Source organism: Halichoerus grypus, chromosome 9 (genome assembly GCF_964656455.1).
Source record: "Halichoerus grypus chromosome 9, mHalGry1.hap1.1, whole genome shotgun sequence".
Taxonomy (NCBI): Eukaryota; Metazoa; Chordata; class Mammalia; order Carnivora; family Phocidae; genus Halichoerus; species Halichoerus grypus.
Genome location: NC_135720.1, coordinates 59,904,739 through 59,929,444, shown reverse-complemented (window position 1 = coordinate 59,929,444; position 24,706 = coordinate 59,904,739). Strand labels below are relative to the sequence as shown.

At 36.0% G+C, this 24,706-nt stretch overlaps 1 protein-coding gene across 3 annotated transcripts; it reads right to left on the bottom strand.

The window, feature by feature from the left end:
- Positions 1 to 360: 360 nt before the first annotated feature.
- Positions 361 to 22,134, bottom strand: COQ3 (coenzyme Q3, methyltransferase). 3 transcript variants are annotated; one of them, XM_078054958.1, is made up of 7 exons: positions 21,982 to 22,134; positions 15,844 to 15,961; positions 13,608 to 13,760; positions 12,033 to 12,132; positions 10,943 to 11,185; positions 3,016 to 3,175; positions 361 to 1,611 (listed from the first exon to the last, which is right to left on the bottom strand). In XM_078054958.1, exons 1-7 carry the CDS (start codon positions 22,088 to 22,090, stop codon positions 1,394 to 1,396), a joined length of 1,101 nt encoding a protein of 366 aa, XP_077911084.1. In that variant the 5' UTR covers positions 22,091 to 22,134; the 3' UTR covers positions 361 to 1,393. The 3 variants fall into 3 exon arrangements, with proteins under 3 accessions (XP_077911084.1, XP_077911086.1, XP_077911085.1); XM_078054960.1 differs by lacking the exon at positions 21,982 to 22,134 and adding an exon at positions 21,631 to 21,867; XM_078054959.1 differs by lacking the exon at positions 21,982 to 22,134 and adding an exon at positions 21,379 to 21,617.
- Between the last annotated feature and the right edge of the window lie 2,572 nt (positions 22,135 to 24,706).

Below are 24,706 nucleotides of genomic sequence, written 5' to 3'. Positions count from 1 at the left end.
GGACATGAGGAGAAGGAAGGGAAAAATGGGGAGGGGGAATTGGAGGGAGAGATGAACCATGAGAGACTATGGACTCTGAGAAACAAACAGGGTTTTAGAGGGGAGGGGGGAGGGGGGGTTGATTAGCTGGGTGATGGGTATTAAGGAGGGCACGTACTGCACGGAGCACTGGGTGTTATATGAAAACAATGGATCGTGAATCACCACATCAAAAACCAATGATGTATTGTATGGTGACTAACATAACATAATAAAATAAAAAAAAAAAACAACTACTAGAATTCGGACTAAGAATCTAACTTTTAAAGGGAGGCCAATGGAAGCTCCTAATTTTTAGCACCTTAATTACACAACAGCAACTGAAGTTAAAATTCCTCTTTTAATTCTTTAAATTTCAGTTTCCTCCCCTATAATGCCGCTGAGAACAAGCAAATGATAAGCTAAGGTGGCTGGGAAGTGTTTGCCTGAGGAGCTAATTCTAACAGACACTGACAAAGGAATACAGGAAACATGAGTGTAAAAGTGAAAAATGATAGGAAGTTAAAAAGCTGACCTTCCACCTGGGTCACACACATTCAATCCACGTTTGTCACACTGGGTTAACAGCCTCTATGAATGTCTTTATATAGAGCATCTGGACTTTCAGAAAAAGCCAGGGACTCACATACTTCAAGAAGCATAAAAATACATTTCAAGTTAGTCCCTTCAATTATAAAAATGTTAGCCAAAGAAGAAAATTTCCATAACTGAATTTTTAATTGAGTTTTAAAAAGTCCTTCCTACTTAAAAAAAAAAGTCACAATAAAACATTTATGGAACTGTATAGAAGTATGTCCAACATCATCTGAACTTCTTGATTTTAATGTTTGAATCCAAACGCGGCATAGATTTAACAATCCATTTGCTTTCCAACATACTAAAATTTAAAGGAAAAAATACATTTTGTCTTCCCAAATATAAGTAGCATAAAACTATATTTGGTTTTCATAAGTCAGAAGCATAACTGCCTTTAGCTAAAACCTGATAAAGAACATAGATAATGCAGATTCCTTTAAATTAAAACACATTTCGGCATATACGTATGTGCATACATGCTGGATGAATATATATAATCTGTAAAGTGAAGTCAAATATGCATACCCTATTTATAAAACAAAGGCTGAGGAATTTAAATGCCCAGATTACACAATACCTTGCCAAAACTTTTTATCCACAGAATAATCCCTTGAAAGTGGCTATTAGATGAAACAACCAAAACTTTTATCCAAGGTTTTAGCCCTTTTTGTTGACTTTCTTTTCTTCACTATCCACTCACAAATGACAAAGTGTATGTTTTTCACATATGTAAACGTCAGACTTTCAAGCCATATTATACATAGTCCTTAGAAACAATTCACTTCTTCAGCTCTTCCTGCACACCTGGGTTGGTGGAGTCTTTATGTCTGAGCTCTTCTGTTTCCCCTTTGAAAACAAACTCAGGCACTGGGTGTTCCTGTTCTGTGGACTTCACAGCATGAGCTGCATAGTTCAGGCTGGTATTTTCACTCCAATGCCAGTAACCTGAGAAGGGGTTGTAGAGCATTCCTGCCACAGTTTGAACTGACAGACCGTCTGAAAAAAACAATCAGAAAGAGTAGATTTAATATGTAATTACTTTCCAAATGCCAAGATTCTAATGCGACTCTATATTAAAAAAGGATTCCTGGGACGCCTGGGTGGCTCAGTCGGTTAATCGTCTGCCTTCGGCTCAGGTCATGATCCCAGGGTCCTGGGATCGAGCCCCGCATCGAGCTCCCTGCTCAGTGGGAAGCCTGCTTCTCCCTCTGCCTCTCCCTTCCTCCCCCCCTGCTTGTGTGCTCTCTCTCTCTGACATAATAATAAATAAAATCTTAAAAAAAAAAATAAAATAAAAAATAAAAATAAAAAAGGATTCCTGACTCAATAGGAAAAAATACTGTGTAACCAAGTACAGATCATGCTTTACTATATATAGCATAGAACAGAAACTCTAAAGCAGACTGCTTGGGTTCAAATCCCAGGCTGGCACTTATTAGATGGTGACCAACATCAAGTCATTTAACCTTTCTGAATCTCAATGTTCTCACGTGTACAGAACATATAGTCCTAGAGTTGTTAGATGATATATGCATATAAAGTAGCCCAATGTTCAGAATGGTAAGTATTTAATAAACATAAGCTTTTATTAGAAAATATCTGCCAACAAGTGAATGTTCCTATAAAGCATCTTACAATAATTTTTCCTACTCTGTTTTCAACAATGTTACTTGCAGAAATCCTTAGAACTTCCTCCATTGCCTTGGATTGATACTATTCCAATATTCCAAATCAAGTTTACTGATATACTGTTACGTGAACAAAAAGCCTGAGACATACATGAGTTAAGTACTCGGCAGGAATACCAAACACCAACTAAATGTTATTACTTGATAGGAATTCACCATATAAATCAAGAGCTCACAATGTATAAAGCAGAGCTAGGCACTGCAGGGAGAACAAAAAGGAGACAGTCTTGCCTCCACAGAGCTGACAGGCCAGATAGGGGCTTAAAAGAACCATAATATAAGGCATGCTATAAGTAGCATAAAATACATAAAAAGTGACAAGGAAGTTCAAGTGTACCTGAGTATGGAGGAATCAGAAAAAATAATATGTAAAATAAGCTGATATATGCAGGACCTCAATAGGACCAACTGAGGATGTGTAAGTAATAGATATTTGTACCTCATCCTTAAACAAATAAGGACTAAGCAGCCCAAAAGTATTCATTGATCATCTGTGATTTGCTTGGCCCTGGGTTAGGTGCCACAGGTGAGAGAGAATGGTATCTAATACCTAATCCTAACTTCAAGGAGTTTATGATCTAGTTGAGAGATGAAACCAACATTCAAAGAATAGTGGCCCATTTAATTAAGTGCCAGGTTGTGTGATTAATAATTATAGATACATTAAAAGTTCAGTAAGGCTGTGAAAAATGTTAACATTCTTAATACTTACTTGATTCCAGAATGCTCTCTAGCTTTTCAGGTGAAACAAACTTCTCCCACGTGTGAGTACCTTTTGGTACAATACCTGTAATTTGCTCTGAAAAGACAATTCCCAAGGCATAAGACAGCTGTGTTTTGTTGATTGTAGTAATGAATAAAGAACCACCAGGCTAAAAAAAAATATATAGACAGAAGTACCATTTTAGATGTCAGGAGTATCAGTTGGGTAAAGCTTGGCTTCCCCCACCCTCCTTCCTTCCAAATAATTTATGTGTAATTAAGATACATGAATATAAATAAAGTATAATTTACCAAAATGGTTTTTTTCTTTTGGGAAATCCATTATTAAAGGCAGTCTACTACAGATGTACTCACTGGGTTTATGCAATAGTGCTTACAACTCTTAAAATCATACTACTGTGACATATTATATACTTGCTTTTGCACATATCAGATACTTTCTAATAAAAATACAGAAATGAGATGCAGCTACTCTTCCTTGTTACATGTCCACATTTATAGTCTGACGTGTGTCAACACTGGTTTCTCTTTGGGTGCGGAGTCTAACTTGTTTCGTGCAGCATACAGCGCCACATCTTGTGCAGGTGAGTAATGCCAGTAAGTGTTCTCTGACAAAAACATTAACGGTTGAGGCTTGAATGTTTTTTTATATTGTTTTGATTTCATTAGTATAAAGAATATGAAGAGATCAAGATAAGCACTTAGATGAATACAAACCATTTATGGGTCTAGTTAGTCTGCCATTTCTTTTTTTTCAAGATTTATTTATTTATTTGAGACAAAGCACACATGTACGAGGGCTAGCACAAGTGGGGGGAAGGGAGAGGGAGAGATTTTCCAGCAGACTCCCCACTAAGTGCAGAGCCAGTCATGGAGCTCTATCTCATGACCCTGAGATCATGACCCAAGCCGAAACCAAGAGTCAGACACTCAACCAACAGAGCCACCCAGGCAACCCTAGTCTACCATTTTTTAGTGGCTGTATTTATGGTGTTTTCTATATTTACTCCCACAAATGGCAAAGATTAATGTCACTTCCCTCTTCTACATATTCTCATCAGACTAATGGGGATAAAATGTCAAAGATTCATTCTAATAATTACCTGTGTGTGTGTGTGTGTGTGCGTGCATGAAGAGAGAGAATATATCTCCAAAACCAAAAAGAAAGATGAGATCCTGAAATACTGCAATGTGCCCTTAAATTAAAAACTGAAACATAAGGTATTATTTCATGACATATTGTAACTTTTCTAAAACTCTAGTATTCTAAAATATCTTATTAAGAATCACTTACATGTCAATTATATCTCAATAGAGCTGGGGAAAAAAATCACTTATGAATATCTAATCTATGTCCTACAAAATCTTACTCTAAGAAAACAGTGGTGAGCAATGGTCATTTTCTTAATAGGCTTTCCATTAATGCAAAAATTAGTTTTAAATTCCACAATGCCATCATTCCTAATATGTGTGAAAGAACTTCCATTCATACATACTGACTGACACACAACACAAAGAGTAATAATTAAATTTTGCTTGGAAAATAGAAGCTAAGCCTAATAAAACTCATTTAAGAGGAAACACCAAGAAACTGTTACAGAATGAAGGAGACTAAGGAGACATGGCTACTAAATGCAATGTAGAATCCAGGGTTGGATCCTGAACAGAAAAATGACATTAGTGGAAACACTAATGAAATTTAACAAGGTCTGTAGTATAGTTAATAGTATAATGTCAATGTTAATTTCTCAGTTTTGAGAAATGTACAATGGATTACATACAGGGCTAGGACTATGGTGAGGCAAGTGAGATGCCTAAGGAACAAAACTGAAGGAAGCACTCACTTTCCAGAGTGTGCAAATGCAGGGTTGGCACCTAAGCCTGAGTGTCTCCTTCACCCTGCCCTGGCATTCCCCTGTGGATGTACCTGCCCTGGAAAGTGCCCCTCTAAATTAACTCCCGCCCTGCCACACCCAGCAGGCAGCCTTGGTGAGGATCAGCATTCCCCCAAAGCAATGACTGCCCCACCACACCTAGTGGCAGCCCCAGGCAGGACCAGGGCCTCTCCAAAGCAACTCCTTCCCTGCGGGAAGGATGGGCAGCCCCACACACCAGCATGTGGGCAGCAATTACAGCTGAGCCACTCTGACAGCATGGCTGGGAAGCCGCCCTGTATACCAGTATACTCACAGAAGTCACAGCTGGTCACTGTGCATAGCTGGGCTGAGGCTCAGCCCTGCCTACCACTGCTTGCACAAAGTTACAGCCCAGTCACCACAGGTGGACACACAGAGTCCAGAATGTCTGATTCTGGTGACTGGGAGGATGGCACTCTAGGGCCCCACATGATGCCTTCTAACACAAGGCCACTACTTTCAAGACCAGGGTACATAGCTGACATACCTAATACATGGAAACAAACACAGAATATGAGGAGATAGAGGAATATGTTTCAAATGAAAGAACAAGCTAAAACTTCAGCAAAAACAAACAAACAAACAAAAAAACTAAACAAAATGGAGATAAGCAATCTACCTGATAAGGAGCTCAAAGTAATGGTACTAAAGATGCTCACCAGATTTGAGAAGAGTGGATGAACTCAGTGAGAGTTCAAATCAAGAAAGAGATAGAAAACATAAAAAAAGAACCCATCAGAGATGAAGAATACAATAACTGAAATGAAAAATACACAAGGAAATCAACAGCAGATTAGAAGATGCAGAAGAATAGGTCAGCAATCTGGAAGACAGGGTAGTAGAAAGCACCTAAGTTGAACAGCAAAAAAAAAAAAGAAAGAAAGAAAGAAAGAAAGAAAGAAAGAAAGAAAGAAAGAAAAAGAAAAGAAAAGGAAAGAGAGAATAAAAAACTAAGGATAGGTTAAGGGACCTCTGGGACAACCTCAAGTCTACTAGCATTTGCATTAGATCTCAGAAGGAGAGGAAGGAGAGAAGGGCAGAAAATTTATTGGAAAAAATAATAGCTGAAAACTTCTCTAACCTAAGGAAGGAAACAAACATCTGGGTTCAGGAGGCACAGGCGGCCCCAAAGAAGATAAATCCAAGGAAATCCACACCTTAAAAAAAGTAAAAAATACACAATAAAAAGTAAAAAATTAAGGATAGAGAATCTTAAAAGCATCAAAAGAAAAGCAAATAGTTACATGCAAGGGAAACCCCATAAGGCTATCAACTAATTTTCAACAGAAACTTTGCAGGCCAGATAGAAGTGGCATGATATATTCAAAGAGCTGAAAAGAATAACCTACAACCAAGAATACTCTACCTGGAAAGGTTAACATTCAGAATTGAAGGACCCATAAAGAGTTTCCCAGACAAACAAAAATTAAAAGTTCATCACCAAACTAGCCCTACAAGAAATGTTAAGGGGACTTCTTTAAGCAGAAAAGAAAAGGCCATAACTGAAAGTAAGAAAATTATAAAAGGAAAAAAAAATTTCACTGGTAAAAGAAAACATACAGTAGAGGTAGTAGATCAAACATTTATAAAAGCTAGTATGAAAGTTAAAAGACAAAAGTAGTAAAATCAATTATATCCACAAAAATGAGTTAAGAGATACAAAAAATAAAAATATGTAAAATATGGTGTCAAATACATAAAAACGTAGAGGGGGTAGTAAAAATGTAGTGCTTTTACAATGTGTTTGAACTTAAGTGACCATCAACTTAAAATAGAGGGCTATACAAGTAGGATATTATATGTGAACCTCATGATAACCACAAACCAAAAACCTATTAATAGACACACAAAAAATAACGAGAAAGGAATCCAAGCATAACACTAAAGAAAGTCATCAATCACAAGGAAAGAGAGAAAGAGAAGAAGAAAAGAACAGAGAACTACAAAGACAACCAGAAAACAATTAACAAAATTCTATACCTATTAGTAATTACTTCAAATGTAAATGAACTAAATGTTCCAATCAAAAGACACAGAGTGACTGAATGGATTAAAAAAAAAAAAAAAAAAAAACATCTATATGCTGCCTATAAGAGACTGGCTTCAGACCTAAAGATGCATACAGGCTGAAAGTGAAGGGGTAGAAAAAGATAGTCCATGCAAATGGAAACAAAGAAAAAAAAGCTTTAAATAAAAGACTTCAGAACAGCCTATAACAAGAGACAAAGAAGGATATTAATAATGATAAAGGAATCAACCCAACAAGAAAATATAACAACTGTAAATTTACATGCAATGAACATGAAAGCACCTAAACAAATAAAGCAAATATTAACAAACATAAATGGAGAAATTGCCAGTAATACAATAATAGTAGGGGACTTTAATACCCATCCCACTTATCTATCTATCAATAGATAGATCATCCAGACAGAAAATCAATAAGGAAACAGTTGCTTTGATTGACACATTAGACCAAATAGACTTAACAGGGAGATACAGAACATTTATATAAAAACAGCAGAATACACATTCTTTTCAAGTGCACATGGAACATTCTCCAGGATGGATCTCGTTATGCCACAAAACAAGAATCAATAATTTTTTTTAAGATTCTATTTATTCATTTGAGAAAGAGAGCGCACGCACGAGTGCACAAGCAGGGGAGAGGATGGGGCAGAAGGCAAGGGAGAAGTAGACTCCCTGCTGAGCAGGGAGCCGCACACGGGGCTTGATCACAGGACCCCGGGATCATGACCTTAGCCGAAGGCAGACACTTAACCAACTAAGCCCCCCAGGTGCCCCAAGAATCAATAAATTTAAGAATATTGAAATCATACCAAACATCTTTTCTGACCACAACAGAATGAAACTAAAAATCAATTACAAGGAAAAAAAAAAAAAAACTGGGGTGCCTGGGTGGCTCAGTTGGTTAAGCGACTGCCTTCGGCTCAGGTCATGATCCCGGGGTCCTGGGATCGAGTCCCACATCGGGCTCCCTGCTCTGCAGGGAGCCTGCTTCTCCCTCTCCCACTCCCCCTGCTTGTGTTCCCTCTCTCGCTATGTCTCTCTCTGTCAAATAAATAAATAAAATCTTTAAAAAAAAAAAAACAACTGGAAAAAATACAAACAGATGGAGGCTAAACAACATGCAACTAAACAACCAATGGGTCAACAAAGAAATCAGAGCAAATTAAAAAATACCTGGAGACATATGAAAATGGAAACACAATGGTTCAAAATCTTTGGGATGCAGCAAAAGCAGTTCTAAGAGAGAAGTTTATGACAGTGGCTTACTTCAAAGAAACAAAAAAAATTTCCAATAAGACAACCTAACTGTGTACCTGAAGGAAACAGGAAAAGAATAAACAAAGCCCAAAGTTAGTAGAAGGAAGAAAATAATAAAGATCAGACCAGAAATAAATTAAATAGAGACTAAAAAACAATAGAAAAGATCAATGAAACTTACAGCTGGTTCTTTGAAAAGACAACCAAAATTGATAAACCTTAACCCAGACTCATCAAGAAAAAAAGAGAGGGCCCAAATAAATGAAAGAGGAAAAGTTATAACCAGCTCTACAGAAATGCAAAGGATTGTAAGAGACCACTATGAAAAATTAAATGCCAACAAATTGGACAACCTAGTAGAAATGGATAAATACCCCAAAACACACAATCTTCTAAGATTGAATCAGGAATAGAAAATCTGAACGTTACCAATTACTAGTAACAATTGAATCAGTAATCAAAAAACTCCCAACAAACAAAAGTCCTGGATCAGATGGCTTCAAAGGGAATTCTACCAAATATTTAAAAAGTTAAAACCTATCCTGTTCAAGCTATTCTAAAAGTAGAAGAGTAATAAATGCTTCCAAATTCCTTGACAAAGGGCAGCATTACCTTGATACCAAAACCAGACAAAAACACTGCAAGAAAAGAAAATTACAGACCAATATCCCAATAACTAAATTCAACAATACTTTAAAAGGGTCATTCACCAGGATCAAGTGGCATTTATTTCAGGGATGCAAGAAAAGTTCAGTATCTGCAAATGAACAAACGTGATACAAGACATTAATGAAATGAAGGATGAAAATCATATGACCATCTCAAGAGATGCGGGAAAAGCATTTGACAAAATTCAACATCTGTTCATGATAAAAACTCTCAACAAAGTGGGTATAGAGGGAGCATACCTCAACAGGATAAAGGCCATATATGAAAACCCACACAGCTAACATCATACTCAATGGTGAAAAGCTGAAAGCTTTTCCTCTAAGATCAGGAACAAAATAAAGTCAGTAAAGGTGCAGGATACAAAATTAATATCCAGAAATCTGTTGCATTTCTATATACTAATAATGAACTAGCAGAAAGAGAAATTAAGAAAATTGCCATTTACAATCACAACAAGAAGAATTAAATACCTAGGAATAAAATTAACCAAGGAGGTGAAAGACCTAAACTCTGAAAACTACAAGACACTGATGAAAGAAATCGAAGACGACACAAATAAATGGAAAGATACACCTTGCTTATGGATGGGAAGAATATTGTTAAAATGTCTACACTACCCAAAGCAACCTACAGAGTCAATGCAATCTCTATCAAATTGCAATAGTATTTGTTACAGAACTAGAAGAAATAATTCTAAAATTTGTATGGAACCCCAAAAGACCCCAAATATTGAAAAGGAACCAATTTGGAAGTATCACAATCCAAGATTTCAAACTGTACTACAAACTATAGTAATTAAAACAGTATGTACTGGCACAAAAACAGATCAATAGAACAGAATGGAGAACCCAAAAATAAACCCACACTTACATGGTCAATTAATCTACAACAAAGGAGGCAAGAATATACAATGGAAAATGGTGTTGGGAAAACTAGACAGCTACATGTAAAAGAATTAAACTGGACCACTTTTTTACACCATACATAAAAATAAACTCAAAAGGGATTAAAGACCTAAATCTAAGACCTGAAACCATAAAAATCCTAAAAGAAAACATAGGCAGCAATCCCTTGGGCATCAACCTTAGCAGTATTTCTCTGGATCTGTTTCCTAAGACAAGAGAAATGAAAGCAAAAATAAACAACTGTGACTACATCAAACCAAAAACCTTTTGCACAGCAAAGGAAACCATCAACAAAACCAAAAGACAACATACTAAATGGGAAAAAAATTTGTAAGGAGTTAATCTGCAAAATATATATAAAGAACTCCTACAACTCACCAACACCAAAAACAACAACAACAACAACCTGATTAAAAAATGGACAGAGGAACTGGTAGACATTTTCCAAAGAAGACATACAGATGACCACCAGACACATGAAAAAATGCTCAACATCATTAATCATCAGAGAAATGTAAATCAAAACTATAATGAGACCATTAACACCATAAACCATAAAACACCAAAAAACAAAAAGGCCAAGTGACCGCTGACCTCTCTCAAATTCTGATCTCCTTTGGTCCAAGTTGGTCACAACAGTACCTGCTTAACTTCCTCATCTGGTTGTAGGGAAAATCAGTGAGATCATATATATGAAATATTCCTTTATAAGCTGAAAACTGTTATATATATCACACACAAAGTTACTTAAAAAATGCTACCTAAGTCAGTTTATACAAATCAATAATGGTTTTTATTGTTTTTTAAGTATCAATCCCAATCAATTTCTTAGTGATTGCCACTCAATATCTATTAGGTATTTAACCCAGAGTATACCAAAGAGAAAAAAAACCAATTTAAATCTATTGTTTGTAATTTGTGTTCAGCACCAACACTTTTCAAGATCCTTGGATATCAAGATACTGTATCTGGAAAACCCTAGTACTGAGTGCAAGCTGAGAAGCAGAAATAATCCCCAGCAGAGATGCTATCCCCTAATCCTAGCGTCCTGGTTTCAAGTATTACAAAACACTTATTGCTATGGATACCTACACACACTCAAAAGAAAAAACAAACAAGTAAACCGGGTAAGTCTTACTTTTAACACTTGACAGCAGCACTGTATAAATGTTTCTAGATCAATCACGTGTTCTACAACTTCAGAAGCTACAACAGCATCACACGTTTCTGCCGTCTCTTCCACAATCTCTTCCAGGGAACATGCTCTGTACTTTATCCTCTTATCTAGCACTGGATCAAATGATTTATGGTGCTGTGCTGTCTTAATGTTCTCAGCCACAGGATCGATTCCAATAACCGAAGCTCCGAGCCGCCCTAGAGGCTAATAGGATAAAAAAACTGTTATCCTCAAGAAGAAAACAGAATACATGTTAGCAATAAAGAGCTTATCAAAAAGGAAACAAGATTAATCATGAGAGGATAATTATTGGAGATCGTTTATGGGTACGTGGAAGTTCATTATATCATTTTCTCTAGTTTGTACACATTTGACAATTACCATAATAAAAAGCTCAAGAGGGAACAATAATCACAACAATAAAAAACTTATGAAGAACCATTTGAGAGGGGAGTTCTGTATTTTATAGGTACATTTACACACACATAATAGAGTATTAACATATTTAAAGTGCACGGAAGTTATTGTGTTGATAGAAGACTACAAAATAGAGCTGCAGGGCATAAATATACTACAAGTTGAGGCAAATATTTTTTACAGAAGGTGAGTGTGTGTTCTTCCAAGCACTCTAAAGCACCTAAGAAGGGGAGGGCACCCTGAGCAGGCAGTACTCTGTTAGGTTTTGATATTGAAGCAAGTGCAAAAGAATGGCTTATCATTGCATTTTAAACCAGTGGAAATTGCCCAATCTCTTAGAAGAGACAACAAAATTTTCAGAGCTATTTGGTAGGCCAGTGTCCAATTTTGTGCAAAACAAACAAAAAAACAAAAAACACCGCAAAAATCCTCTCTATAATTTTCTGAAATTTTTATATATTTTTTAAGAAAGTGAAAAGCATATATTAGTTTTGTGATGGTAAAAATATTAAGAATATTATTCATTTTTTTAAATAAACAATACTACTTGTTAAAAGGATAAATGAGTCACAGGCCTACTTTTTCTCAATTTTTTTCCCAGTTAAAAATGGCAGGAAAGTTGTAAACCACTTACTTCAGTTAATAATCCACCACCACAGCCAACATCAAGAATCTTGATCCCAGACAAAGGTTGTCCTGGCTGGTGCTGAGCAACTGTTTTTAAAAGATTGTCTCTTTTTTAAAAATCCAAAACATAAAAAAAACAAATTGTTAATTTTGTCAGTAAAATCTTAAATGTGTACAATTTTCAAGGATATATTAAACTCTCATTTTAAATGGATTATTGATATTTGGGGGTAAACAGACCTTTTATTTTCAGCATTAAAGACTTTTTTTAATAATCAAAAGCAGGAAGGAGGTTTCAAGTAAAGCTCTTGAAATAAACTAGTAATAATTATGCGTTAACTATTACTTCACTAATAATCTAAAGAAAAACTTTAAAAACAATCTAGTTTAGATTCACCTAATTTTATTTGCTTGAGATAGCATGTCAAAGGAGGAATCTATTAGCTACATTGTCAGTACTTGTTAGACCCATTTCAAGTCAGCAACAAATAGGTTATTTTACAGGGCTTAGAAGCAGCATACTGGAGATCTATATTTTGAGATTTTGCCTAGATTCCCTTCTAAATGGATTCTCTTGATCTTCTAAGTTAGTGGTGTTTTCATGATCATGTAAATAGGCATCCAAATCAAGTTAACTTAATTCTAAGATAATCATAGTAACACTTCACCACATAAACAAACACAAGTACACACATATACACCCAGATATATAGACCTAACAGTATTGTAAACTATACTTTTAAATTGGACTGTATATGAATTTGAATTATATTTATATTAAAATAAATGTTATATTGGGGCACTTGGGTGGCTCAGTCAGTTAAGCATCTGCCTTCAGCTCAGGTCATGATCCCAGGGTCCTAGAACTGAGCCCTGCATCAGGGAGCCTGCTTCTCCCTCTCCCCCTCCCCCTTGCTCATGCTCAATCTCTCTCTCAATAAATAAATAAAATCTTTAAAAAAAATAAATAAAATGTTATATATAATAAGGATACCTTAGGATATCTTTTTTTTTTTTTTTTTTTTTTAAGTAGGCTCCACGCCCAATGTGGGGCTTGAACTTATGACCCTGAGATTAAGAGCTAGATGCTCTGGTGACTGTACCAGCCAGGTGCCCCTTTATCAAGACTGCCTAAAGGTCAAAGTCAGTATAAAATGACCTCGATGCCATAGTATCCTAGTTCCTTCTCATAAGGATTTAATTCTAATTAACCCAAAATTGTCCAAAAATGCTTCAAGTTAGTTAATAAAAGCAGCCTAGATTTTGGGTAATGTTATTTAAAAATTACTGGCTCAAACAATGGATATTGAAAAGGATCTAATTTCTTTCTTTTTTTTTTTTTTTTTATCTTACGGACACTTCACACCCAATGTGGGGCTTGAACTCATGATCCTGAGATTAAGAGTCACATGCTCTACTGACTGAGCCAGCTAGCTGCCCCAGAATCTCTCTAATTTCTAAAGCAAAATTAAAATGTAGCATTTTGAACTTAGGTATAAACCAAGAGAAAAATAAACTTAAAAGAAGATAAATTATTGAAAAGAGTTGCATTTTAAAAGACTTAGAGTTTCTGGAATGTTACCTAATAAATGGCACCCTCAGGTCATTCATCGAATGAAGAAGTGCATATACTCCTTGTTCATCCCACCACCTGTGAGCCAGGGCCAGGAATGTTTTTATCTCACTGCTGTCTACAGTGCTTTGAGAAGTACTGTATAGTCTTGTCCAAGGGTACCTACGAGGTCGAAATGAAGAGCCAGGCAAACACAGACATTTAAAAAAATATAACATAGGATCTATTCATGCAGAAAGATATTCTAGTTTACAATTTCTTAGATTCTAAATACATGTATGGCTCATTTTTGATGCTTTAAAACCAGGTTTTCTCATAATCACACTGCAAATATATATATTCATAGATGGAAGAGAGTTGATTTGTTTTCAAAGTAAATTACAACAGAAATGGAAAGTTACAAGACTTGGTCTTCTGGGTCATATCTAATAGTAATGATGATAATAACATAATAACAGGAATAGTAGTAGTAGAAGTAGAAATAGTAATAGTAACCATTTATTGTGCACTTACTAAATGTGGGTACTATTTAAGAACTCTATATACGACATATGTCATCTTATTTAATTATTCTGGCAACTCTGTAAGGTAGGTCATATCATAATCCCTATTACACAGGTAAGAAAAGTGAGGCTTAGAGAGATTAAGTAAATGGTACAGCCAGGATTTGAACCCAAGTGCCCCATCTTCTCTTCATTTCTACTACTATCATCCTAGTCTAAGCTACCATCATCTCTTGGTTGAACTATTTATTGCCCTAGCCTTCTAATTAGTCCGCCTGCTTCCTACCGCATCTCCCTTCAATCTGTTCCCTACAATGCATCCAGAGTGTTCCAAAATATAAATATGATTGTGCCATTTTCCCACTTAAAATACTTCCATGGTTTCCCAGTGATATTAGGAAAACAACTCAAAATCCTTAGCATGGCCTACAATGCTCTGAATTATTTGGTCCCCAATTTCTTCCTTGCCCAAATGCACTCTCTTCTCTACTACTCTCCTCATCCTCCCCATTCCAGCCCCATGGGCCTTCCTTCATTTCCTTGCACTGACCCCACATGCCCCTTTCTCAGATACTTTGTACAAAGTACAATTTGTACAATTCCCCTATTTTAACTCCCATATAACTTTATATTTCTTCATGGAGCTATGTGACAATTTGATCATGTCTCCCCACTAAACATCATGAGGGCAAGGTATGGACTGTCTCATTTACCATTTTATTCCTAGTGACTAGCACAGTTCCTAGAACACAGTTGGGACTTGGGAAACATATGTCAAATAAATAATCTAATACAGAAGGCCCAGAAAAGTATATAATTCACCTAATTTTTTTTTAAAAATCAAATGGGATCAAACAGGGACCAAACAAATCAGACACTATACCAAATTCCATGTCAAAGTATATAATAGGAAAATCCTCCAGAAGTTCTTGGATAAAAAAGAATAAGGTTGTTACATTAGAATAGGGAATACTATTCAAATTTTTACTGTGTTTTTCTTAGCTACATAGAGTACATTCTACATTGATGACTTATTATCCTTTTAAGAGTTAAATATCATGCTTCTTTAATATTACCTTATGAATATTACCATCTTTTTCTGTGCTTCATACAAAGCCTCAATAATCAATGACTAACATACAACAGGTAACAGTAGGTGGTTGCTCAGTTGACTACCAATGATTTCACATACACCTAATTTTAAAGGAGCTAGCTTATTTACAAGAAGTAGAGCATGCACTTGGAAAACAGAGTTCATACCTTAACTCTATGCAATATTTTTCACAAGGTTAGAAATTGGTTTATAAAATACAACTACAGAAAGATATTACTTTGATTCAATCTTACCACCTAGAATTGTATAGCTATCTACCTTACCATATTTATGTTGTACCCAAATCATTTATGATTTTAAGCACTGTATTAGTTGTGTCTTGTCACAAGTGAGGAAGTAAAAAGTATTTCTCCAGGTAATACAGTCCTACATTAAAAATAAAAGCTACCTTTGAATATAGATGAAGGGTATGCTCTACATGTATACTGTATTACAACTTTTCTGTAGGTTTGAAACTTTCCAGATGTAAAAGTTGTTAGAAGAATAAGAATATTTAGATAAATAAAAGATACCTTAATCAAACCACATAAGCTATTTCATACTAGCAGTGTTTATTAAACATAATCAATACCAAACTATTACTGTACATAATTACGTAAATATTTGCCACAGTAATGAATAAACTTACCTGTAAATTTTCATTCTATTCAAGCAGGCAAAAGTCATTCTGTAGGATTTGAACCACATGATTCTGTAGTCACTGAAAACCCATGGTTTACTTTGTGGAATCCAACTGAACTGATTCTCTGAATAAATTGAAAACAAAATTATTAAGTAATCTCCATGCCCAACGTGGGGCTCAAATTCACGACCCCAAAACCAAAAGTCACATGCTCTAACCAACTGAACCAGCCAGGCGCCTCTGAAAATAAAAATTAAATGTCTAGAGAAAGCTCTGCACACTATAAATCCCTAATATGCATGTAATTGAAGAAACTATTTTACATGGCAATCTCTTATTACAATTGATAAACAGAAGGGTTTTCCCCTTACTTTTGGATTTTATTCTAAAATATAAAATAAAGATCTTGGGGCGCCTGGGTGGCTCAGTCATTAAGCATCTGCCTTTGGCTCAGGTCATGATCCTGGGGTCCTGGGATCGAGCCCTGCATCAGGTTCCCTGCTCAGTGGGAAGCCTGCTTCTCCCTCTCCTGCTCCCCCTGCTTGTGTTCTCTCTCTTGCTGTGTCTCTCTCTGTCAAATAAATAAATAAAATCTTTAAAAAATAAAAATAAATAAAAATAAAATAAAGATCTTGCATTCTGCCATTTAACTCTAATCAGAAATTTCTGAAATTTTAATTGGCAAAAATAAGTAACGTATATGTAAAAGTTTTTCACACCATTAGTTTCTGCATCAATATTATGCCGCATAATTATAAAAAATGATATTTAAAATAAAACTATGTGCCCTTTTAAACTAAGATAATATTAATTCTGAGATTATTTTGTCAAAACTAGTTCAAATTCTGTCACATGTTAGCTACATGAAATGGATTTATACATAGGCTCAAAACCCTTTCCAAAAGAAAAATCCGTATGTATATGTGTGTGTATACGTATCATCCTAAAAGAATCACTCATCCAGTCTATATGTTCAAACTTACATAGAGACTTGCTTTATGAAGTAGTTACTCTACTGCAGAACATTCAATTGCTCAATAAATATTTAGACAAAGTAGACCTTAGAGCAAAGAAAATTACTAGGGACATTATAAAGTTCACCCAACTGATTTTTTGACACTGGTGAAAAGCAGTTCAATGAAGGAGAAATAGTCTTTTCAATAAATGGTGTTGAAACAATTGGATACCATAGACCAAAAAAGAAAACTTAAACCTAAATCTCAAATCTTATATAAAAATAAACTTAGAATACATCATTGATCTAAATGCAAAACCATAATACTTTTAGAAGAAACTATCACAGATCTTCATGACTTAGGGTTAGGCACAGAGTTCTTCTTACATCTGACACCAAAAGCATAATCCAAAATAGAAAATATTGATTAAATTGGACTTAGAATTGAAAACTTTTGCCCTGCAAAAGACCCTGTTAAGAAAAAGAAAAGACAAATCACAGACAGGGAGGAAATATTTACAAAACACATACCCCACAAAGGACTTATATCTGGAGTATATGAGGATATTCTTTAAACTCAACAGTAAAACCCAACTCCCATAAAACAAACAACAAACCAAGCAACCCAATTATACAATGGGTCTGGTTATTATAAAATGGGTATAGAAAGACATGAACAGACAATTCATCAAAGAGGATATACAGATGCAAATACGCACATGAAGAGATGTGAAATATCAACAACCATTAGGGGAATGCAAATGAAAGCCTCTACATACCTATCAAGTTGGCTAAAATATAACCATCCTGGTATAACCAAGGGTGCACTGGGATATGAAAGCAACTAGATCTCCTATACATTGCTAGTGGAAATGTAAAGTGATACAGACACTATGGGAAGTGGTTTAGCAGTTTCTATAAAAGTTAAACATACACATCATACAAAACAATTGCATTCTTGGACACTTATCACGGAGAAGTGAAAACTTACGTCCACAAAAAACCTGTATATAAATGTCAATAGTAGCTTTATTCGTAATAGCCAAAAACCAGAAATACCAAAATATCCCAAAATAGGTGAATGGCTTAAACAAACTGTGAAATATACTAATCAGAAATCAAAAGGAATAACCTTTGATACAAGAACTTGGATAGATTTCAAGGGTATTTATGCTGGGGGGGACAATTTTGAGAGGTACATACTGTACGATTCCATTTATATAACATTCTTGCAATGGTAAAATTATAGTAACGGAGAACAAATCAATGATTACCAAGGGTTAAGGTCAGGGTAGGGTCTGACTACAGAGGAGTAGTACCAGGAAATTTCTTTGTGATTATGAACAGTTCCACATCCTGATTGTAGTAGTTATTACACAAATCTATATATGTGGTAACACGCATGTGCATGCACACACACACACAATACACACACACACACAAATGAGTGCATGTAAAGGTGGTAAAATCCAAATAAGGTCTGTGGTTTAGTAATAGTATCATACTAATGTCAATTTTCTGACTTTTACAATGTATTATGGTTAGGTAAGATATTATCACTGAAGAATAGGATGAAAGGCACATGGAAATTTCTGTACTGTTTTTGCAACTTCTCATAAGTCTTAAATTATTTCAAAATAAAAAATTAATTTTTAAAAATTAAAAAACACAAAAGGTTATACTACAAAGTACCCCTCCTACGTTGCTTTTTCTACCTATCAAGGTATTGTAGAGATTTTTGCATACCAAGCACGAAGAACTTCCTTTCTTTCTTTTTAGAGCTGCACAGTAATTCATTATATGGCTCTCTCATAGTTTATTTTTTTATTTTTATTTTTATTTTTTTAAAGATTTTATTTATTTATTTATTTGAGACAGAGAGAATGAGAGAGAGAGAGCACATGAGAGGGGGGAGGGTCAGAGGGAGAAGCAGGCTCCCTGCTGAGCAGGGAGCCCAATGCGGGACTCGATCCAGGGACTCCAGGATCATGACCTGAGCCGAAGGCAGTCGCTTAACCAACTGAGCCACCCAGGCGCCCTCTCATAGTTTATTTAAGCAGTCTCCTATTAATGGACATTTATTTAGGTTATTCAAAAGTTTTTGCTATTCCAAAAACATAAGATTGAATTCCATAGGTAATTTCATATATTTTAGAGAGTACTTGTAGGTGAAATCCCAAGAATTACTGTTAAATGGCATGTGCATTTATAAATTTGTAATTGCCACTCATAGATGTTGAACCAGGTCCCCACCCCATGGGTAAAACCAGTTTCTAGTGTTGGCTTACCCACACCAATAATACATTGATAGTCACTCATGCAACGTATTATCAAAATTTTTTATCTTTGATAATCCAATAGGTGAACATGGTATCTCAGTGTTATCTGAGTTTATCATAAATGAGGCTAAGTATCCTTTCTTAACTTAATGGTGCTATGGTCTGAATGTCTGTGTCCTCCCCAAATTTATTCGTTGAAATCCTAACCCCTAAAGTGATGATATTAGAAGGTAGGGCATTTGGGAGGTGATGAGGTCATGAGGGCAGAGCCCTCATGATTGGTTTAGTGTCTTTATAAAAGAACCCAGAGAGCAAGTTCGCCTCTTCTACCACGTGAGGACACAGCAAGAAGGCTCCATCGATAAACCAGGAAATGGGCTTTTACCAGACACCGAATCTTGGACTTCCCAGGCTCCAGAACTATGAGAAATAAATTTCTGTTGTTTATAAACCACCAGTCTGTGGTATTTTGTTATAGTATTCAAATGGACTAAGACAAATGGTCATTTATATTTCATGACTTGTCTTTTCACAGTCTGAATATTTTTCTCTTGAGCTTTTTGTTTTTTAAATTTTGTTTTGTTTTTTAGTAGGATCTTCACAGTCTGGCCCAAGGCCATTTCAACATTATCACACATACAAAAAAACAGTTTGTGCTTCTAGGCCTTTGCTCATGTTACTCTCTCTTCCACCATTTCTATCTATACTACCTCTAAGACCTAGTTCAAATACTACCTTCTTTATGACTTTAGGCAGATAAATGAAATGTTATTATAGAGAATTATGTAAACTGTGATACATAGATAAAAATATATGTTGTTACTATTATGAAACTGCACATCAGAGATTTTAACACAGTCCCTGCTCTGTACTCAGTGATGACCCCTACCTTCCCTTCTCCTCCCCTATTTCTGTAAAATTAGCCTCTCAGTTATCAGTATTGCCAGAATTCTCAAGAGCTTTAACAACCACCACACCACAACTGACAGAAACTGAGTTTGTATTAATAAATAGAATGTTACCGATTTCTTCTCTACTTTGAATGTGTGATCATTTTGGTATTTGAGATTTTAAAGAAATGGAGGAAAACTTCATTTAATTCATTCAAAACATCATTTATTCAGAGCCTATAATGTGCCATGCCGACAGTGAACAAAACCTCTACTCTGCCAATACCTTAGTTCCAGCAATCATCATTTATTGTCTGGATTACTCTTAAGGTCTCCCTGAGCCTAGTCTCGCCTGCCACCATTCCACTTTCTACACAGTTGCCAAGTGTTCTTTCTTAAATAGAAGTCTGATTATATTGCTCATTCAGTAATTTCCCACTGTCCTCAAGGTAAAGTCAATCTCAGGAGGTATACGTAGCCTTTCATAGACTTGTCATGGCCTAAAAAGTCTCTCTCATCCCCTGCCAGTCTCTGCCCTCACCTCCAGCCTTCCTTTTCAAGGAACACTTTGCACTTTCCCAGAAATCTCACAGATACTCAAGTTAGTCCTTTGGCCACTCCAACGACTTCCAAAATTGCCCAACTCCCTCAAGACAGCTTCCTAAATACCTTGTTCAAAAACTTTCCCTGATCCCAAATATGTATTAGATGCTCCTTCTATACTCAGTCCCCAAATCTGAAAATATTTATATTTTTTTCTAAATTTCTGATTATAAAAGACATGTTTGCTGAAAAAATAAATTCTGAAAATATATAATGATAAAATGATGGATAACCACCTCCACCGCATATAATCACTGCTAAAATTTCGATGTATCTCTGTTCTCTCCATATAGCTCCATTTATATATCTAAGATCATAATACTGATTTGTAACTTTCTTAACGCTATATCCGAATCATTTTTCCATGTAGACACACATTGATTTAAATCATTTTTATTGGCTGCACTATTTTTCATTGTATTAGAGCACCAACTTACCAATTCTATTCATGGGCCTATAAATTTCCCGTTTGACCCATTATATCCTAATTTCAGTTCTAACATTTTTTAAAGAGACCTCTGAGGTATCGTTCATTTAAAAATTCCCAGTGCCTGCCACGCCTGGGTGGCTCAGCTGGTTGGGTGTCCAACTCTTGGTTTAGCCTCCGGTCATGATCTCCAGATCTAGGGATCACGCTCTGCCCATCAACGGACTCAGAGGGGAGTCCGCTTGAGATTCTCTCTCCCTCTGCGCCCCCGCCCTTAGAGGCTGGCTCTTATTCTCTAAAAATAAATAAATCTTAAAAGCAAACAAACTCCCAGTGCCTGGCACACAGTATTTGTTAAATGAGTTTCATATAAAGGGTAAACTTAACTTTCTGGTTAATACTGGAAGTTAAATAATCAAACTGTCTTCTACAAGCATCAGGTTCAGTGCGTTATTTTCTTGATCTTATTTGCCAATAGGGTTTGTTGAATTAACCAAAAAAAAGCAGTATGGCTGCCTTAAATTCTTTCTGAAAAAAGGCAAGATATGTGCAAACAAAACACAAATACAACGCTATCAAGAACTATGAGACAGCAGCTGGTGTCTTTTCTCGCTGCTGCAAAGGAAGAAAGCACATGACCTTTAGACTCCAGCAGGCATAGAGTGGTGGCCGGCTTCCGAGCCAAGCGCTCAACCAAAAAAAGGCACAGGTCGCTGGATACATGGCGGCGGCCAGGAGGCTGTGCCCTCCTCGGCCAGGACCAGTAGTCCTGTTATTTTTCCCAGTCTCCGGGAAGAGGAGGGCGAGAGCCCAGGCCGGGTGTTCAGCCGACAGCGAGGGACCGGACCGAAAGTAGTCAAGTCTTGCGCTGACCCTGCGCGGAGCTCAGCGACAGCCGGCCGCCCTCTCCCGCGCCTGCGCAGAACAGCGGCCCGCACGGTGGGTGTGTGAGGGACCTTCACCATGCCGACCTGGTTAAGCGACACTCACCTGCTGAACTGGTTAAGCGAGCACCCTCAGCCTGTGTGCCCCAACAACTAGATCTAAGCACTCCTAAAAACCGATTCCCGGAGGAGCTCAGCTTGCGGCCTCGCCACATCGTGAAAGGACCCACCTCCTTTCCGGTCCCTCCCGCAAAAGATCCCCAACAGAAAGGTTCCGAGATCCACTCTCGCACTGTCTGGAACCAGTCTAACCATGGTTGCATTAATGGGTGTTACATACGTGGGACTATAATTACTCTTCACGCTCAACTTCCGTCAAGTTGTGCATGCAACTATGTTATCATAAGAGAACTTCCAAAAGTCTCTATTATGCCTATTTTTATATGACCACCTCAAACCTCACGGCCAAAGTAGTCATGGATCCTGCTACTTCGTACTACGTAAACTAGCTTTTGTTCTTGTGTAGCTCTAATTATTTCATATTTAACACAGGTGTCCCAAAGACATTTATACTCCTTTAAGCCACTGACCCTTAGAATCCCAAATGCATGGAAGCACTTCTTTTCTAAAGGTAGGATTTTTTTCCCCTTTCAAGGCACTCAAATGGCAGAGGGCTAAAAGTCTAAACTGAAAATTTAGTTTCTCCAAGTGACCTGGTAATATTCTGGATAGGGCATACATTATGTAGTAGGACTCAAGCTAGGCAAACCTCATTGAAAACTAAAACGGTGATCAGTTAATACTTTACTTCTAAATGTACAAAAGCCTTTCCTCGAGTAAGAGCAATGATGTATTTCCAAGATTAAAGGCAAAAAATCATTGTACATTTTCAACAGGCAGGGTCAAATTGGTAAAAGGTTCTTTGAATTAGTTAAATCTAATGCTCAGTAACTGTATTTCGCTTATGGCTTCTTAGTAAAATATTGACCTCCTCCTAAGTGGCTGAAGATTTTTTTATATCCTCTTCAGAGTTCCTCTCTCAGGACACATGACCATCTCTTCAAATGAAGGCACAAAGCTCTGGCACAAAAGAACATTTAGCATGTGTTATATTTGTTGGAATGACAAATCCAAGGAAAAAGAGTGCAAGTATGATTAAATAAAGTTTTAAAAGCTTTATTTAAATGTACGTTCTTTGAATGTACCTCTTCACTGGGCTTCAGAGTCTTCCCATTACCTTTTCAATTCAACAAAAGCAATCAGTGATTTGCCATAATACTGACACGAAACAAAAGCCTCTTTAATATCCACTAGTTTGGCCCAGATAAGCAAAACTAGCTCATTATAGTCTTCTCTACAAATATCAACAAAGTCTCTTCCAATGATGCTTAAACCCAGAGTTGTGTTGGTAAGACTAGCAGTTGTAATGTGGTATATGGCCATTGTTGGGAGAAGACGATTGCTATGTTCTCACCCATGTGTTGTAAATCAGCGTCTACAATTTATTTTATTATAAAACTAAAAATTTAGTATTGTGAAATTCACTACTTATAAAAATTTTTCTCATTCAAATTAAGGGTAAAGGGCTCCCTTACAGCTAACAGTTTTATCCCTTTGAAATGATATAAACCTACTCAGAGTTTAACTGGTAAATTTTCATATTTACAGAATTCCACATAAATTGGTAACTTAGGATAATTTCAATTTATACTACCATAATCAGATTGTGGCAGATTTAATCCTTTGTGTATTTAGAGGAAAACTCTATAGATAATACCTGATAAACCTTTGTGGTATATAATGTAACTCATCACACGAGTTATGTTAAGGGCTAAAAAAGCCTGTTTTCTTTAGAGTGTTAGACATCACAGCCAAATTCTACTTAAAACTGAAAAACTTAAGGGCTACAAGTATTCAAGACCTTAGAAATAACTGAATTCCCCCCTTCCACAGTTGAAGAAATTGAGGCTCATAGTGTTTATGTGATTTGCCCAAAATATATTAAGCAGCAGAGTCAGGACAATCCAAGGGATCTAGTATTTCCATTAAACCATGATTAGTACATTTTAGAGACTTCAATAAATGAAAATAGACTTTAATGTATATAAGAGAAAAGCTCCATTTAAATGTAAAGGTTTCCATAAGACAGTATTACAGAACTTGAACCTTATACAATTCCTATGTAAAAATTCCCACATAAAATAAAAAATCTCACCTACTAATTAATTATACTTGGTGTGTTTCTTTGAAGAAACGGTAACTTAGACACTAAAAAAAAATAGACTATGTCTGGGAAGTTCACCTATTGTGTATTATACCATTAGAAACAGATGCTAAAAAAAGACATGTTACAATGGCAGAAAACATATACACTGAGATTCCACACCAGTCTTTATTTATATTTTGGGGCCTTCATGAAACAAATCTCGTAATTACCTCTTCCAAATTACATTTTATTCTCTTAATGGTGTGGTTTACCCCCATTGCACAAAAACAAGTATGATTAACACACTAGAAATATTTTAAAAGAGAACCCCAAGACAGTTTTATTAACCAATTCAGACCAATGATTGTCTCAAAAATTGAATCTATTGATTTTCTGGTGGTGTCATTTTAGATTTCATAACCAAATTATGTATCTATTTAACTTATGTGTGTTAGCATTCACATCCCAAATCATGGAAGCCCTATTTTATAAAATCTTACCACTAAGGTAAACCTACTTCATTACATGTCAGTGAAATGATGAATTCTCTAAATTATCCATAAAACCTAAAAAACCCAAATATCTAATTCTAACACTGATATATCTACTAATAATCACATATATC

What these genes read in the sequence shown, in the direction of transcription:
- COQ3 (XM_078054958.1), bottom strand. Translation starts at nt 22,090, where the DNA reads ATGTGGCGAGGCCGCAAGCTGAGCTCCTCCGGGAATCGGTTTTTAGGA. An exon ending in AATAGAATGAAAATTTACAG is followed by an intron (nt 13,761 to 15,843) that starts GTAAGTTTATTC and finishes TCGACCTCGTAG; the next exon opens with GTACCCTTGGACAAGACTAT. An exon ending in AGAGAGCATTCTGGAATCAA is followed by an intron (nt 1,612 to 3,015) that starts GTAAGTATTAAG and finishes TGTTTTTTTCAG; the next exon opens with ACGGTCTGTCAGTTCAAACT.